Consider the following 18,345-nt stretch of genomic DNA (forward strand, 5'->3'; position numbering starts at 1 on the left):
CTCAAGGTACCCTCCGCCACACACCGTCAGGTGGCTTGCGGAGTATGGATGTAGATGTAGATCATTGTGTTGCAATGGCTATTTGGTTGTTAATGCCAGGAATCAGTATCTGGTGCTAAAATGATAAAAAACATGAAACACAATTTTAATTACATAAAATGGTGTAAAATGCCTGGTAGATGATGTATATTTGTAACCAACCTGAAGAGGGCATCCATCAAAAGTTTCCCACATCCCAAAGAAGTCAGCTACCAATGTTGAGAACAAATAACATAAAACAACTGCACTTAGGGCCTCATAAAGGCTGGAACTGTACACAGATGTTATGCAGAGTCTGCAACAACTCCTGAGAACAAATGAACCACATAGATAGATGTTTGCAGGTAATGTTTTGTAGCACACTGACAGAACTACTAATTTTCTGAAAAATGTTTTATCTGCAAAATAACAATTGAATCTGTGGCTCACACACATAGCAGCAATATTTTTATTTTCTTCCAATATTCATCACAGTAATGATACGGGGCGACAGAAAGAGAATAGTATCTGACAGTTTCATCATTGTTACAAACAATAGGTTTGCCTTGCTACCTCAGTCAACTAAGAAAGAGGCTCAAGTAGATGTAAGTGTAGTCAGCACTCAACAGGCTTTCACTAGGAAACAACTGTTACAAAAAAAGTAGAAAGTAGGAGGAAAGTTCTGTTGTTAGGTAGTAGCCATGGAAAAGGTGTGGGCCAGATCTTGCAGGAAAAACTAGGTGACAGGCACCAGGCCACAACTATTTTCAAGCCCAGTGCATCTCTTAGCCAAGTTATAGAGGATGTAGGATATTTGTGCAAGGATCATGTTGTGGTAGTGGGTGGAACGGGAAACAGTATTGATAGGGATCAGGGCTACAATATTGTGTGTGACCTTATAAAAATAGGATCTGACACAAATCATAGAATTGTTGGCTTGGTTCCAGCCTTCATGTGGTATGATCAGCCCCAATTGAATAGCTCTGTCAGGATGGTCAAAATGGAGCTAGATCAGCTGCTTCAGGCAGCTACTTTGTCAGGCATAGATTTGGTTCCTGTTAATGGTATTGGCAAGTAAGACTTCACAAACCATGGCCCACATCTCAATAGGAAAGGGAAGGATAAACTGGCTGGGATGACAGGAGAATCTTTAAGGGGGGGGGGGGGGGCACTGAAACTCATGGGAGTACTTTTTTTAGGGTAAGTTCATTGTCCAATCATCCAACATTGATTGAAATTAAGCTTAATGAGAAGTTCAGACAGGCAGGTACTAGAGACATTAAAATATCACAAGATTCTCATAACAGTACAGTGAAAAATAATATTAGTGTGTCACAAGAGTCACATAAAAGCTCAGTGAAAAATAACGTCAGTATATTGAATCAGAATATCAGGGAATTAAAAAACAAAGTAGATGAGCTTCTTGTTTGTTTAGAAGATTTAGAAACTGAGGGTGGAATAGATTTACTATGCCTGTCTGAACATCATATAGTCACAGGTATGGAACTGATAAATGTAGGTGGATATAAGCTTTCAGCACACATAAGTAGAGACACTATGGAGTTGTCATATATGTTAAAATCTGTCATAGTGTGAAGAATTGGAAAATTAAAAATTTTTTGCACAGAGTAACATGTAGAAGCATGTGCGTGTGAGCTTAAGCTAAATAATGGCACTTTTATAATTGTAGCCATGTATAGGTCCCCATTGGGAAATTTTCAACTATTTTTGAAAAGCTTGAATTCTTTGGCATGCTATCTGTCAGACAGAGGAAAACAAATTATTGTTTTTGGGGATTTCAATGTAGATTTTCTGAAAGAGTCCAATAGAAAGCTTGACTTTGAAGTATTATTTGGATCTTTCAATTTGACATCAGTTACTGATTTTCCAACTCTGGAGGTGCAGGAAAGCACCATACTGATAGATAATGTCTACATAGACCAAGATAAATTTAATCAAATAAAAACTTTTCCTGTTTAGAATGGTCTGTCTGATCATGATGTACAGCCAGTTATAGTATACAGGGTGTCCCAGCTATCTTGTCCAGCCAAAATATCTCTGGGACAATAACAGCTATTGGTAAACGACTTTCACCGGTATCAATGTAGGGCTGGGGCCCATGAATGTACATATTTGGAAACATTCTAAAAAGAAAGCATATGTGTCTTTTAACACTAACTTATGTTTTTTTTAATGGACCTCCTATATTTTTTCTTCAGCAATCCATAGCATGACAAAGCACATACACAATGGCGTTGATTGCATCGCAATATTCCCATTACATCCCGAGATATTGAGACGCGAAGTTGATGCTTGAAACACCCGACATGCTGCTAGCGCACGTCCTGAGGCTCAGGTGTGAACCCCATGCTGCCCGTAATCGCGATGTGATTGACATGTGTAATCACACCTCCATACTTATCTAAAGGGACACTTACCCTATATAAATGCTAATTGGTGGATGATCCATAGTGTTGACATGGTATTTTATTGTGGGCCGCTTGGTCTGTTTTTTCCGCACTTTGGATTTTAAAGCATCCGAAAACTGGTGCAGAATGTCTGTAGTGGCAGTGAAGCATCATTCTTTGTCATCTGTACTTAGTTGTCCATCCTGAACTGGTCTGGCTAGTGTATACACATATAGAGGTTGGACAAACAGAAACACCTCAAAAACTCATGCTTGAACATACATGCAGGTGTTAGCCAAATCTGCAGTTTGCATTGTTGTATTTGACCACAAACAACACCTGTGCAATGTCCTCAATACATTGCAAGTGTCAGTCATGGTCAGAATAGTGTTATAGTATTCTGTGTAGTTAGAAGTGTATTACAAAAGACCTAAACGAATTTGAAAATGGGCCAAGGGAACTGAAGTGTTTGGCATTTCCGAAGGCAATGTATTGAAGATTTACAATGAGGTGACAAAAGTTACTGGATAGTGATATGCACATATGAAGATGGCAGTAGTATCGCGTCTACGAGGTATAAAAGGGCTGTGCATTGACACCACTGTCATTTGTACTTATGTGGTTCATGTGAAGATTTCTCCCATATAAATGTGGCTGGACAATGGGAATCAATAGACTTTGAACTAATCATCTTGTGGTGCCATTCTTCTTGTTGTCTCTGTGCTTGCTAAGAAAGTGGGATGAGAAGTTCCACCTTATGCAAGAAAAAAGGTGCCTTGCATAAGGCGGAACTTCTCATCCCATAGACTTTGAACTGGTAGCTGGAGGTACACACATGGAACATTTCATTTTGGAAATCCTTAGGAAATTCAAAATTTTGAGATCCACAGTACCAAGAGTGTGCTGAAAATACAAAATTTCAGGCATTACCTCTCACCTCGGACAATGCAGTGGCCAACTGCCTTCAGTTAACAACCAAGAGATGCAGCATTTGTGTAGAGTTGTCAGTTCTAATATACAAGCAGCACTGCATGAAACATCCACAGAACCAATGTGGGACATATAATGAATGATGTCCCCGTCAGGATAGCGCAGCAAAATTTGGCATTAATGGGATATAGCAGCAGATGACGGATGCAAGTACCTTTGCTAACGACAAGACATCACCTGCAGTGCCTTCCTGGGTTTGTGACCATATCAGTTGAATCCTAGATGACTGGAAAACCATGGCCTGGTCAAATGAGTTCTCATTTTAGTTGTTAAGAGCTGGTGGTAGGGTTCGAGTATGGTGCAGACACCATGAAGCCATGGACTTAAGTTGTCAACAAGGAACTGTGCAAGCTGGTGGTGGCCCCATAATGTTGTGAGCTGTGGAACTGAACTGACCATTGGCTGGAAATGGTTATGTTCAGCTACTTGGAGACAATTTGCAGCCATTCATTGACTTCATGTTCCCAAACAATGATGGAATTTTTATGGATGACAATGTGCCATGTCATCAGGCCAGAATTGTTCACGATTAGTTTGAAGAACATTCTGAACAATTCAAGCAAATGATTTGGCCATCCAGATCACCTGACATGAATCCCACTGAAGATTTACGGGACATAATCAAGAGATCAGTTTGTACACAAAACCTTGCACAAGTAACACTTTCACAATTATGAACAACCATAGAGGTGGAATGGCTCAGTATTTCTGTAGGGGATTTCCAACAACTTGTTGAGTGCATGCAATGTCAGGTTGCTGCACTACACCAGAAAAAAGGTGGTCTGACACGATATTAGGAGGTATCCCATGACTTTTGTCACCTCATTGTACAATGCACACAGGTAAATCAGAAAAAATTATCCTCTAAGTCACAACATGGAAGGAAATATGTGTTGAGTGACCATGACAGACGGTTACTGTAGAGAAATGTGATGAAAAATAAGAGGACAACAGCTGCAGAAGTCATGGTAGAACTGAATGTCACACTCGCAAATCCAGTCAGCACTGAAACACCATGTTGGGAGTTCCAAACAAGAAATTGAATGTGAGCCGGAATTAAAAAAACCACTCATCAGTGATGCAAATGCTGTAACAGGAAAACATGGATCTGAAGCCATAAAATCTGGATTATGGAGCAATGAAAGAAAGTCAGTTGGTTGGATGAGACTTGTTTCACACCGTTTCCAATTTTTGGCACAATTTACTCCCAAGAATGAAACACGGTGAGGGTTCAGTGCTGATTTGAGGAGCCATATCATGGTATTGTGTGGGGGTCCACAGTTACTCTGGAAGATCACATTACTGCAAAGGATTATGTGACCATTTCGGCTGATCAGCTGAATAGTTTTTTGTGATCAACAAAAGCTGATGTTTAACTGAGCACCTAGATCAACTATTGGAATGCATTTCATTGCTGATGGTGGAATAACATCATCATTAATAGCAAACAAGTTCACTTCCCAGAACAGTCTTTGTCTGTGCACATATTGGAATAGCTTCATCATCCTGGAGCTCTGATCTTCCAGTGTCTATGACTGCTGAGATGCAAGAAGTCCCACCTGGGAATAACATCATCATTATATCCTGTTAAATTGAAAAATTTGAAGGGCTGTGTTCTGACACTGATAGTTGTTCATGCAATACATATTCCTGTTGCCAGGACATATTTCCCATTTGCAACCTTCAACATAATCGCTTTCATATCACTGAACATAGTCTTCTTTAACCAGCAACAATAAATATCCAGCATTACAGAAAAAGAAACCCCTGAGTCCACTAGCACCCTGACACACTGGTCACTGATGATAATGTTGATGAGATATACTGATATATTAGTAACTTTCATTGATGGAGAATTTTCATCTGTGGTGGATTCAGCTCCACAGATAGTTACCTTGTTTAGTCTTCCTGAGTTTGGCAGCTAGGCAACCACCAGGTACTGCTGTACAACAATGAGGAACAGCTACGAGGTGTTGGAGAGTGATCTCGTCTAGGGCATGGCAGTGGGCTTCATTCCGCATACCGACTATGACTGTCTGCTGTTGACTGATGCAAATAGGACTGTTGTGATGGTTGATGTCTGGCAGGTTAACGGTCACTGAACACGAGTATTCTTTCTCCGTAGTAGCGTACAACATGTCCAGCACGACCACAGAGGAAACGGACTGCCATTTTGTCCACTATCTCCAAACGTCTGTTGTTCTACAGAGCATTACACTTTATTTAGGGGTTGGTTGTACCTGCAGTGGCCAAATGATGGGTTGCTGTTTAACAATTGCAGCCAAGGTCCGAGTCCATTCTTCATTATGCATTCAAATGTTGGCTGAGATTGGTGCTAATGTCAATACACGTCTATGACTGCATTGTCAATGGGAAGTTAAACTCTAATCTTCCTTCCTTCCTTCCTTCCTTCCTTCCTTCCTGCAACATTCTCTATTACCGCCAGATGTAAGGGAGACAACACTCATGGCCACTGTCTCTTGGTTACTTAAAAAAATGGTTAAAATGGCTCTGAGCACTATGGCACTTAACATCTGAGGTCAGAAGTCCCCTAGAACTTAGAACTACTTAAACCTAACTAACCTAAGGACATCACACACATCCATGCCCGAGGCAGGATTCTAACCTGCGACCATAGCGGTCGCACAGTTCCAGACTGAAGTGCCCAGAACCACTCGGCCACTCCGGCCGGCCTTGGTTACTTGGTCAGACATTTTTTTTTTTCTGCTGTCAATCGCTGCACCTCCTTGTTTATTACATGGCATACGAGGGAGGTGAAATGATGGTGGCCTTCCACAATTGACATGGCAACCACATTAGGGAGTCGGTCAATACCTCTTTAATCCGATTCCTTTTCTGTTGCATTTTCTTGATTTGGTGACACCACTTTAAATCTTCTGTTGTTTTTACATCCTTTATCAGAAGAGCTTGGAACATCTGTGACCCCTTTATCAAATGTGTCATATTCAGATTCACATTGTTGCATAGGTCCAAAACATTCAGTACATACAACTCTGTCATTTCACCATGACACTGGGCCCCATTCTTTAACCATCCTTCTGCTCTAGGCAGACCTGCTGCTGTTTGTTGCCAAATATTTTCTTCAGTTTGGCCTGGAATTTGACCCAGCCAATGAACTCCGCTTCATTGTTCTCAAACCACTGCTGGGCTGTGCTATATAACTGAAAGTACATTTGCCAAACACATCATGTCATCCCACCTTTCATATGGGGTGACTCTATCTAATCCTTTCAAGCATTTCACAGGGTCCTGACCAGTGTCTCAGGAAAACAATGATTGATGTCTGATGTGCAAATGAGTTATTGCTGGTTTAGAATCTGTTGGTCTCCTGAATGAATGCATCATTGGAATGATGTACTATTGGTACTCTGGTTCTTGTCCATGTAAGCAATGGCTTTCATGTTGCCTGACTGGAACGACAGTGATGCAGATGTTTCGAAGTAACACTTGTCACCATCAAATAAAGTCATGTCATAATCAACTGAGTCCAAATCCAAGAAGTACAACACTTATTGCTTAAACCATGTGTCTTACAGACACAAATGTACAGCCAGAAAGGAACTGAACTCCTGGATGGAGTGTGCTGCAATTTATACAAAGAGATAAAAATCCAGAAAATGCAAGATTCAACTACCTTCTAGAAATCATAAACATTAAATAACAAGTATTTGCTTGTGATTGGGTTTGAAATGGCAACCTGCAGCTCACTAGACAGTGGCACTAACCACTACTGCACAAGGCACATATCACAGCTCACCACAATATTAGCAAACGCTCAGCCAAATATGTCATGCAGGGTGTATACATGGACGAGGAAAAATAATTCCCAGATTTTTCCCGGATTTCCCAGTTAAAAAATACACGTCTGCCCGGATGAAAATACACTTTTTTCCATGTTAAATAACAGTATACTTTTCCTCAGAACAGTAAAACTTATCAATCCTTTCAATGGTTGTGGTTTTATACACCGGCATAGAATTTCCCGGCACTTTAGAACACGAAACTCAGGGGGGAAAAACACGTTTTGGAAAGACGTCTGATGTGCAGCAACATGTACAGTGCATATTTCGCATTACAAAAGAATAAATTCGCATTTCACCAAACACCGCATGTTACTTTCCAAAGGATTGAGATTGAGATTGCAATGCGCTTTTGTAAGCCAGTCATAGCTCATATGAAGCGATCTCACCAGCCGGTGACAGTGGATATTCAGAGCATAGGACACATGATATAGTCAGCCAATAGCAACATCACTGTTAAGTAGCGCAAACACACAAATAGAGAAAGGTAATGGTTTAAATTAATATACATAGTGTTGCTAAAAGAAATGATAAGCTTTCACGTAGCTTGTAATATTGCCCTCTAAGATTAATAAGCTGCAAGAGAAGCTAAGCTTTCACACATAATGTTGATCTTTTTTGCGCATGTTACACTTTAAGATATATCACACAAATGTGCCAGTAAAATTTTTAACAAACGTAAGTGTCTGATCTTCTGGGCTCAAAAATATTCTAAATGGTTGTTCTCAAAGATCTGAATTTTGAATGAGAGTCAAACACTCTGTGATTTAATAAATTCATCGGACATTGGCGGACAGAGTTCATCTTGTGTAAAAGGAAATTTACTTCACCTAAAGATAACGCTTTTCAAACGACCATTCAGAATATTTTCCTGGGACCTGTTAGAAATAGATGCATTTCAGCAGTTGCACCAGATGACAGGCATCGCCGTGCTTGCGCAGATACAATGACGCAGGGGCCTGTATGTTCGTATGTGTAAAACATTAAAAGATCTTACATCATGTCATAAACGAAACAAGACGTTAGAGGATACTCCAAGAGTATGGGAATTTTGTAAACCCAACTAAAATGCATAATTCACCTTAAAGTGCACATTTGTATGTCCAGATTCAGATGTAAATTTTCTTGGAGTACCAGTACTGCAATATCTCATGTTTGGTTCTTTATTATGGCATAATGTCATATGTGCTAGACGATGAAAACGTGAACTTGAAATGTAGTGAACAGTTGAAACTAGGCAATAGTGTGGAATTAAACACTTCATTTCCAATAAATTGACTGCCTCAGCAGAAAAGATTAATAAAAGTCAAAGTTCTTTAACAAACCGACAAAGATAACTTCATTGTTCTGCAAGGCGATTAACACTTGACTGTCAGAAAGGTAGAAACAAAATAAAATCAGAAACTAATAACTTTTTTAGCCTTCCATAATTATGTGAATGTATTTTACTTCACTTGATAGCTCCCAACCACAGAACTCTGTTTTGTTTTCATTTGACGTCACAACAAGAAACAAAGAGGAAACAGCAAAATCATTTAACGTAAACACGGGTCACGTGGAGACTACCACCTCCTCACCACAACTCAGACTGCTCTGTGCATCAGGTCTGGATCTACGATATTTCCGAACCGGGCCAATATTAGATAGTGGTGCTCCCCCTCCCTCGAGCGTTTGAGGTAGGATGCCAAAAATTTAAAAAAGCGACTTTTCAAGAATATCTTCATATTGTAGCGCACATCTTTCTGAAGAGTCTGATACATAAAACATATATAATCAAGAGAATGTAAGACATGTTATTTGGTCTTAAGTGTGCGAAAGTGCAGTGCCACGCCTCTTCACAGAATTCTTCCATCACACATCTCTGCATTTCACTCTGTGGAATTCAAGCGTGTAAAATTTTGTAATGGGTGCTATAAAACTATATTCAGGCCAGTGGAAATTAAAATGTCCTGTGATGCGTCTCCTGCTCCCAGTTGACCGGTTTGACATCCTGCCCCGCTTTAAAAAAAAAAAAAAAAAAAAAAAAAAAAAAAAAAAAAAAAACTCGCAATAAGTAGTATATGAGATTATTTGTAACGGGGAGGACACAAACTCTTCAGAAAATTTTCAGTCTTTACTGCCTTTTAGCTAATAGCTTGCTATTCTGTGTGACATAAAATTAAATATAGGATACATAAAACGAGTAAAGACATGAGACAAGCAAGATAGTACACATTTCTTCAATCCTTAAGTCCTAGCTTTTTTTTCTCTCTAATCTTCCCACAGCTTTATATGGCGTACTTTCCTTTCTGGGAAAGAATCTATTACGCCATCAAAGTTCGTCAACATTTTGCTACGTGAAAAAACACAGAAAAGCTGTTAATACAAATAGTACCCAAATAGTCTGCTAGATAAAATGAAATAGGCTTGCTTAATATTGCAGCAATTGTTACACACACCAAATAAAAGAGACTGTTTTGGCCCAAATGGTCATTTTTATAACACGACAGAATCTAATTCACGAAGTACAATATCAAATGCCTATTAGGCCTACTACAAGCAAAAGGTTTTATGTTAGGAAATAGTTTCACATTTCATTCATACTCTCTAGCTTCAGAAGCATGAAATCCAAAAGTAGTAGTACAAAATTTTTATATAAATTTGGAATCATTATATTCTTCCGTAATTTGTGAGACTCTCTGTTTCTTCTCCTTCCTCGTTTTAACAAACAATCTTGTCATCACCAATTCTGTAACTATTCCTGCCAGTGTCAAAATTTATTCTCTGGTTAACTTCACTAACCCTGCCACAATCACCAGTTTAGTTATCCCGCATTTGTTCAACGGTTAGGCGTTATTAAGTGTTCGTACAACTCATTTTCCACACTACTTCCAAAACAGAACTTTAGTAGCTGCTAGCCAGGGACTGTGTAACTGGCCCTTAGAAGAGTACCGGTCTGGCCAAAAATTTTCTGTCAAAATTTCATTTTCTAAGGATACACGGAGAAGACAATACGTAATCTTAGTTGCCTGTTATTCCTGTTAGTCATTTATTTCCACTCTGGTAGTCTGAATCTATGGAATTTTGTAATTATAACAACGCTGATCATTTGCAAACCCAGTTAACCACATAAACAGTGATTGTCATTCATCCTTTTGGCCTTATTCGCTCAGCTTGTATAGACCCGTGCCCTTTAGTCTGCAGGAAAGTTTATTTCTAGATGCGACGGGGATTCCAATGGCAGAGACATCACATACACTATGCACGCATTCAAAAATCGACTTATGATTCATTCACAAATCAACTTAGAATTTGATCAAAAATATTCAAAAACCAACAGGGATGCGCTCAAAATAATATGAGTAATCGATAGACCAATGTGTGCTGGATGCTAGGCATTTTACGAAACAAGGTCTTTATCCTCAAAAATATGAATTTGGTGCCCCCCCCCCCCCCCCCCCCTTAAACTGCCATCCAGGACAGATAGATACCCCGGTTTGACCCCGCCCCCTAGTTCCAGGCCTGTTGCACATACATGAATCTGCCAGCTTAGGTGCACCAGTAAAATTTTTCCGGGTGGCATCTGGCTGCTTGCTGCTATTGCTTATACAGCTAACTGCCACACTTCTGTAGCCAGAAGGTACAACTCATAAGTGACTCAACTGCACATGCGCATAAGCATAAGCTCACTCGCAACTGCTCAAACGAATCTAATGTAATGTTTAAAGCCTTCCCTGTGTACTGATTGTTCCATAAAAACACAGGAGAGTTCTCCCATGATTTTATGGGAGAATCTAATGTAAACAGTTGTGACATCATGCTCATTGGAGGCAATTTGTTGTTATGAAATATTGCATAGTCTTCCTAAAGCCTTTGACACATTTTGCTGTTCGCAGACGCTTGTATGAGCACTGTGTTTTGTTCCTGTATATGGCACATTTCCTTTGCAACTTAGGTTTTATTTTAGTTTTCTTTCTCGTTCGTGTTTTATTGCTGCAGTAGCAAGATACATTAATATTCTTTATTAGAGTATTAGTTCTTACTAGTCAAAGTTACAAAAATGTAACTAAAACAATGAAAAATTACCGAAATTCTAAAATATTCCCAGATTTTCCCGGTTTTCTCCAGGATGAAAAAATTCCCTGGTTTATCCCAGATCTCCCGGTTGTCCCAGGTTGTATACACCCTGTCATGGTTGCAAAATACTGGCAAAATACTTAGAGAAGAATTTACAGTTTCCAGCCTCAGGTAAACTCAGTCTGGATTCTGCAGAAATGTAGGTGCAGTGTTGATGGTTTGTATGTTGGACACACATGGCATGCCACCCACCTTTCTGCAGAAGGCACAACATTTAACTGGACTGTCAGCAAGACTATAGCAAACCACAGTATCTACACAGCTCTCTGGACAAACATCGGAACAGCACATCAAAAATTTTGTATCTCTTTTCAAGTTTGCTTAGTTGTCCACGTCTTATTCATTATGATCCACAGAAACTGATAGTGTTTGCAGTTGATGCGTCATCACATAGAATAGAGCGATTTTACCTCACAAGATTGGAAACACTGAATACCACATATCATTTGCATCTAAGGCACTGACCTAGGCCCAAGACAAGTAGCATCTCCTGGAAAAGGAAGCCTTAGCAACCATGAAATTTCATTAACATTTTCATCTCAGAAAAAAATTTTCTCATGACTTACTACAAGCCGTTGACTGCTCTTTTCATCCGACAAAAAATGTGTCTGATCATACAGCACATAAGCTGGAACATTGGCCATTTCTTCTTTCAAATTATCAACATGAAATTCTTTATATCCCTACAGACAGCACAGCATGCAAATGCAGACACACTGTCTCGCTTACCTATGGGAACTGATATGGAATTCAAAGCATCAGAAGTTTCTTGTCTTCAAATTGATCAACCTGCGTCACAATGATTGCAAGCTTTCCCCATTGATTATTGGCAGATCACACAAGCTACTGCATAAGATCAATTGCTACAATTGCTCAAGTGCTATGAGGGCATGCTGAAAAATAATGTCTCTCAATCTTTTACACGAAAACTCTTAAAGCTTTCTGAATAAAACAAACATTATTAACATTCTACCTCTTTATTCCTCTTGTCTACACATTTATTTCTCAACATGATCATCCTGATGACAAACAAATTTGTCCCAATGAGAGACCAGTTTGTTGATACCATTACTGCAGATTATTTGACTGTTGATGGAGCCATCACCTCAACTCTGCTTGCACCACTTCATCACCATCAAAGTGAAGTCCTTGAAGATGTTCTTTAAGTTTTGGAAATGAAAATTGGATGGAGCCAAGTCAGGACTTTATGGAGGACAATCAATGACAGTTAACCCAAGGTATCAGATTGTTGCAGATGCTGCAGCACTCGTGTGATCTACCATTGTCATGCTGAAGGAGAGGTTGCTCAATGTGTGTACAAACTCTTTGAATTCAAAAATTTGATTATAGTATGCCATTTCTCAAGCAGTGACATAGTTACGAGGGCTGCTATATATATTTCTGGCCTAGGCAACACTAAGTGTTGCCAGGTGCAATCTGACATTTCCATTGGAAAGTTTGACATTTTTTAGCATAAATGTACTCAGAACTTTTTGACTTACGACAATTTTTTTTTCTTTTACAGGGACTTGAAGAAATCAATTTGGCACAAAAATGGAATTAACTCGTGAACATTTTCGTGCGATCATTTTTCACAACTTTCGACGTGGATTATCACGACAAGAGTGCATCGATGAACTTAAATCTTTGTATGGCGACGAAGCACCATCCTATAGCACTGTGAAAAACTGGTACAACGAATTCAATTGTGGCCGACGCTCACTCAAAGACAAATTCCGTGAAGGTCATCCAAAAACAGCCATTGTGCCAGAAAACATCGATGCCGTACGTGAACTGATAATGCAAGACCGTCATGTGACATACCGTGAGATAGAGGCATGCCTAGGCATTTCTCCCACCAGCATACATTCGATACTGCATGAACACCTGGCCGTAAAAAAGGTTTGTTCTCGTTGGATCCAGCACAATTTGACAATCGCTCAAAAGAAAGCTCGTGTGGATTGGTGTAAAGAAATGCTGAAAAAATACGATCGCGGTGCTTCAAAAGACGTTTATAAGATCGTCACAGGTGACGAATCATGGATCTATGCGTATGAGCCCGAAACAAAACAGCAATCGACCGTGTGGGTCTTCCAAGATGAGCCAAATCCAACGAAAGTTGTTCGTGGAAGAAGCACTTCGAAGCAAATGGTCGCCTGTTTCTTCGGCAATACTGGTCATGTGGCGACTGTTCCGCTTGAGCAACGTAGGACGGTCAATTCTGAGTGGTACACCACCATTTGTTTGCCTGAAGTCTTCGGAGAAACTCGAAAAATGAACAAGAGAAGACGAATCATTGTGCACCATGACAATGCGAGCTGTCACACATCGGCTCAAACCAGCGCCTTTTTGACCGGCCAAAACGTCGAAGTGATGGGTCATCCGCCGTACAGCCCTGACTTGGCACCCAATGACTTCTTTTTATTCCCACACATCAAGAAAAAAATGCGTGGTCAACGATTTTCGTCGCCAGAAGATGCTGTTGCAGCATTCAAAAACCATGTTTTGGAGGTGTCTCAATCGGAGTGGAAAAAGTGCTTCGAAAATTGATTTGAGCACATGCAAAAGTGTATAAATCTTGATGGAGAATATTTTGAAAAACAATAAACCATTTTCGTTGATAAATATTCGTATTTTCATTATTAGGCAAGAAATATATATAGCAGCCCTCGTACATTACATATCATCATGTTACATGCTACAATTTGCAGCTCTCTAATGGTTAGAGGGCTGTAAATGTGTAGACATAAAGAATAAAAATGTAGAATGTTAATAATGTTTGTTTCATTTAAAAGTCTCTGAAGTTTTCACACCCCTGTAAATTCAGACAGGTTGGTCCTGTAATCAAAACCAAGTTTTAGATGCACTAGTGTGCAAATGTGGTGCTACAGAAGAATGCTGAAGATTAGATGGGTGGATCACATATCTAATGAGGAGGTATTGAATAGAATTGGGGAGAAGAGGAGTTTGTGGCACAACTTGACAAGAAGAAGGGACCGGTTGGTGGAACATGTTCTAAGGCATCAAGCGATCACAAATTTAACATTGGAGGGCAGCGTGGAAGGTAAAAATCGTAGAGGGAGACCAAGAGATGACTACACTAAGCAGATTCAGAAGGATGTAGTTTGCAGTACGTACTGGGAGATGAAGAACCTTGCACAGGATAGGGTAGCGTGCAGTGCTGCAACAAACCACTCTCAGGACTGAAGACCACAACAACAACAACAGTGTGCAAATATTATGCACAATGCAACAGCCTTTCTCTACAGAATGGTTTTATTTTATTGCATAATCCTAATGAACAAGTGTGAGTCATGATTCCCACATCACTGCAGCAAACTGTTTTTTGACCGTTACATAGAGGACATTGGGGAATCATTAAACCTAGTGGCTAGTGTGTGTTGCACATAAGCAGACTGAACAGAAGACTGCCAGCTGTCATGCATGCACAGACAACCAAGCACCCCTGTACCAAGAATTTTTTAGTTCGCTTCAACCTGATGATTCTTCGTAACACAATCATACTAATTTTGCTGGTCCTTTCTGCAACACACGATGGGTAATTATCACTGATGCAAACAATAAATAGCCATTTGTCTAAATGATTGGAGACTTTCTCAATGTATTTCAATGATAAATGTCTTCTCAGATGATCAGCTGTCTTATCACAACATTTCAATGAGTTTCATACCCATCAGTGAAAACATCCATTTGTCATTCCAATGAATTTCATAACTAGCACTAGCATTGTCAAAACACCCACTTCTGTCTTTTGTTTAGAGAGTTTGTCTCAAACCATCATTTTGGACAATGGTCTGCAGTTTTATTCATTGGAATTTCAACAATTTTGTCGACAAACTAGGATGAAACATGTTCAAACAGCTCCATTCTTCTCCTGAATAAGCCGAATGTTTCATTTGCTCTTCCAAGGGTCTGATGTCAAAACTTCGTGCTTCGTACTAGATGAAAAATGATTTGTTACTGTTTCTCAGCACCTTTCATATTCTGCCTTTTCATGACACTTTGTACTGTGGCTACACACTTCGGATATTGTAGCGCCTACTGCATCGGCATCCCACTTTACGTCCAACCATCATGGGATGCCTGCATCACAGGGTGTATATGCACTGGGAAAACCCACTTCAACTGTGTTGTCAAAACAAAGACTTGCTTGCAGCCACAAAACAACACACCACCAGGTGTCCACCAATGGCCACCAGAGATCACTACTCATTTGTGGAGCCTGCAGAACAGCTTCCCCAGAGGCTGCAGCTAGTCTAGAAACTACTTAGCTACGCCAGGCATGTGATGGCAAATAGGTCCGGCAGATATATCTGCCAATGGGCTTTATAAGGTGGCGCACTAACGGCAAACGGCAATTCAATGCACCACTCAGAAGGATACAGGGCTGCTGCTCTGGCATCCACGGCCAGACGCCTCTTCTAGCTGGCTGATCTCTTGGTATAGTCGACAAGCCTCTTGACAATGTAGAACTGTTTGTGTTCGCTCCCCATGAAGAGATGGGTCTTTTTTTTTATTATTATTATTATTATTATTGTTATTTGTTCTTTTGTGTTTATGTCAATCCGAAATTGGGATAGAGACAGTTGTTGTTTTGGATAGTGTATTATTGTTTTGTTTTGATGAGTCCAATAAATTGTTTTCAGACTTGTGTTTTCCGCATTTCTATTCTGCTAGCACAGATATTTCACTTTGCTTACAGGATTGTTACACAGTCATCATCACCACACCCTGCTGCATTTATTTCATGCTCAGTGCCCTTCTTCAGATGCCAATTTCACAACAAAATTCGTCATGGTCGACAAAGTTTTCTATCAAGTACATAACAAGCCTCACATCTGGGAATCCAGCATCACCACTAAGATAACTAGCCAAGCTCATTTAATGTTCATGGTAAAACAGGCACCCTTTCAACAGCACCAGAAGCAACTTTGTTTTCATGATTATTGTGATCCGGCCATCGATTTCCATTTTTCAGAAACATTACCTGCAATCCCAACTGCTGCCCCTGAGCAGCCTTTGCCAGTGCCTGACATTTGGTCACATGGGTCAACAGGCGACTTTTCCATGGAGGTCAACAGCTGTCCACCTAAGCAGCCACTACCACAGGCCCTATATCTGTAATCATTCTCAGGGACAACAGTCATGGACATCGAGCCTGCATCAACAGCACAGCCTTCAGTATCCTCAACACTGCCAATGCTACACATACCGGCAGCACCACCACTGCACCAACCTCTGCCATTGGATGGATGTCCCACCTCTGGATTTTTGGCATATGTTCCCAGTGGTTTGCAATGCAAATGTCAAGATGCAGGTGGGATAGTGCCTTTTGTCATCATGGCACACTGTACTGCTTCAACTGCACTATTGTTCAACCTACCCTATGTCATCACCTGCATCCATGCTACGTGCCAGTGGTGTGCAATTTTGAGGGGGAGAGGGGGGGGGGGAGTGGAAGAAATGTGGTATCAACAGTGTCCGTACTGACTGCACCACATGCTGCCCTACCTCCATAGAATATGCAACATTTCAACAGGTCACCAGCAGGTGCCACCACTAGCCGTGCTATCTACAGCACCTACTGTCTCCACCACCAGAGAACACCATTTTTGCTTCCACTCACTGCAGTCAATTGTATTTGTCTGCACATCTTGAAATGCCACTCAACAAGTTCCACTTTCTGATGTTGGTGCAAGACTCAGAGTGGCACTACTTTGCACCTTGCAAAATGTTATTAATGTTTAAAAGACAATGCAATGATAAATGTATTAGAGACACTGATGGAGTGAAATCACAGTGATCAAAGTTACATATGTAATTCATTATTCTGCACTTATTGATGTTTTGTTTTGGAGTGGTCATAGTCAGCCAAGCTAACTCGTACCAACGGATGACAGTAGGAACATGCAATGTGACATTTACTCTATGACTTACCTTAGAAGAAAAACAAACCTACATATATATTACAAGTGAATTAAGCGAAAGCTTTTCACAAGGTTGACTGGATTACATTCTTTGAAATTCTGCAGGTAGCAGGGATCAAATACAGGGAGGGAAAGTCTATTTACAATTTGCAAAGAAACCAGACTGTGTAAGTGTCAAAGACCATGAAAGGGAAGCAGTAGTTGAGACGAGAGAGAGAGAGAGAGAGAGAGAGAGAGAGAGAGAGAGAGAGAGAGAGAGAGAGAGAGAGAGATGATTCTAACAAATCACTGATGTCATTCAATCACTACATTGAGCAAGCAGCAGAGGAAACAAAGGAAAAATCTGGAAAGAATATTAACGTCCTGAGAGAAGAAACAAAAACTTTCAGTTCTGCCAATGACACTACTTGGTCAACGTCTTCATGTCTTGCTTGCAAAACCCCCTCCCCATCAATTTACAAAGGGTGCTTCTTGCACTTACAACAGCTCCACACATTGACTCCATGAATCACCAATGGAGACATTAATTGTCTGAAAATGGTCTCTGTACAACTGAAACCAGTTAACCACACCATAAACATAAACAAGATTTGTCATCTGGACTGATTGTTCATTACATTACAAGATCACTGACATTAAAATTATGAGCTGCTGTTTTTTGTTCCACAATATTTGTTCCTCATCCATGCATTGTTTGCCAAAAAGTACTTCACAAACTTAACTACATGGAGAAACCCAAGTGGTAATAACACTTTATTAACACTGCATGCTCCACATTGAAGGGAACAGAATACTCACTGGTTCCGTGCTTCCAGCCTTCTCTTTTCCCAGAGACTCTCCTTCAGTCCAACCCATTTTTGATAATAGTTTGAAGCCCTTATTATCTGATTTAATTGGCCTGTAAAGATAAAACAAGCAATGGAGAGGAAACTAAAAATATAATTTTATACCAACATATATTTCTGAGAAAAATGTTATAGTCACTGCCCACTGCGATAACGAATGCCACCTGGTGTCATTGCAGGCACAAAAAGCACTAAGGAA

At 40.1% G+C, this 18,345-nt stretch overlaps 1 protein-coding gene across 3 annotated transcripts in view; it reads right to left on the minus strand.

Annotated features, from left to right (window-relative positions):
• The window catches only part of LOC126272690 (angiogenic factor with G patch and FHA domains 1), a 257,783-nt gene that overhangs the window by 175,504 nt on the left and 63,934 nt on the right, over window positions 1–18,345 (minus strand). For all 3 annotated transcript variants that reach the window (XM_049975714.1, XM_049975717.1, XM_049975715.1), the window contains exon 8: window positions 18,100–18,199. In XM_049975714.1, the coding sequence (XP_049831671.1) occupies window positions 18,100–18,199 (100 nt within the window). The remainder of the gene's footprint in view (window positions 1–18,099; window positions 18,200–18,345) is intronic.

This window comes from Schistocerca gregaria, chromosome 5, assembly GCF_023897955.1.
Source record: "Schistocerca gregaria isolate iqSchGreg1 chromosome 5, iqSchGreg1.2, whole genome shotgun sequence".
NCBI classification, from domain to species: domain Eukaryota; kingdom Metazoa; phylum Arthropoda; class Insecta; order Orthoptera; family Acrididae; genus Schistocerca; species Schistocerca gregaria.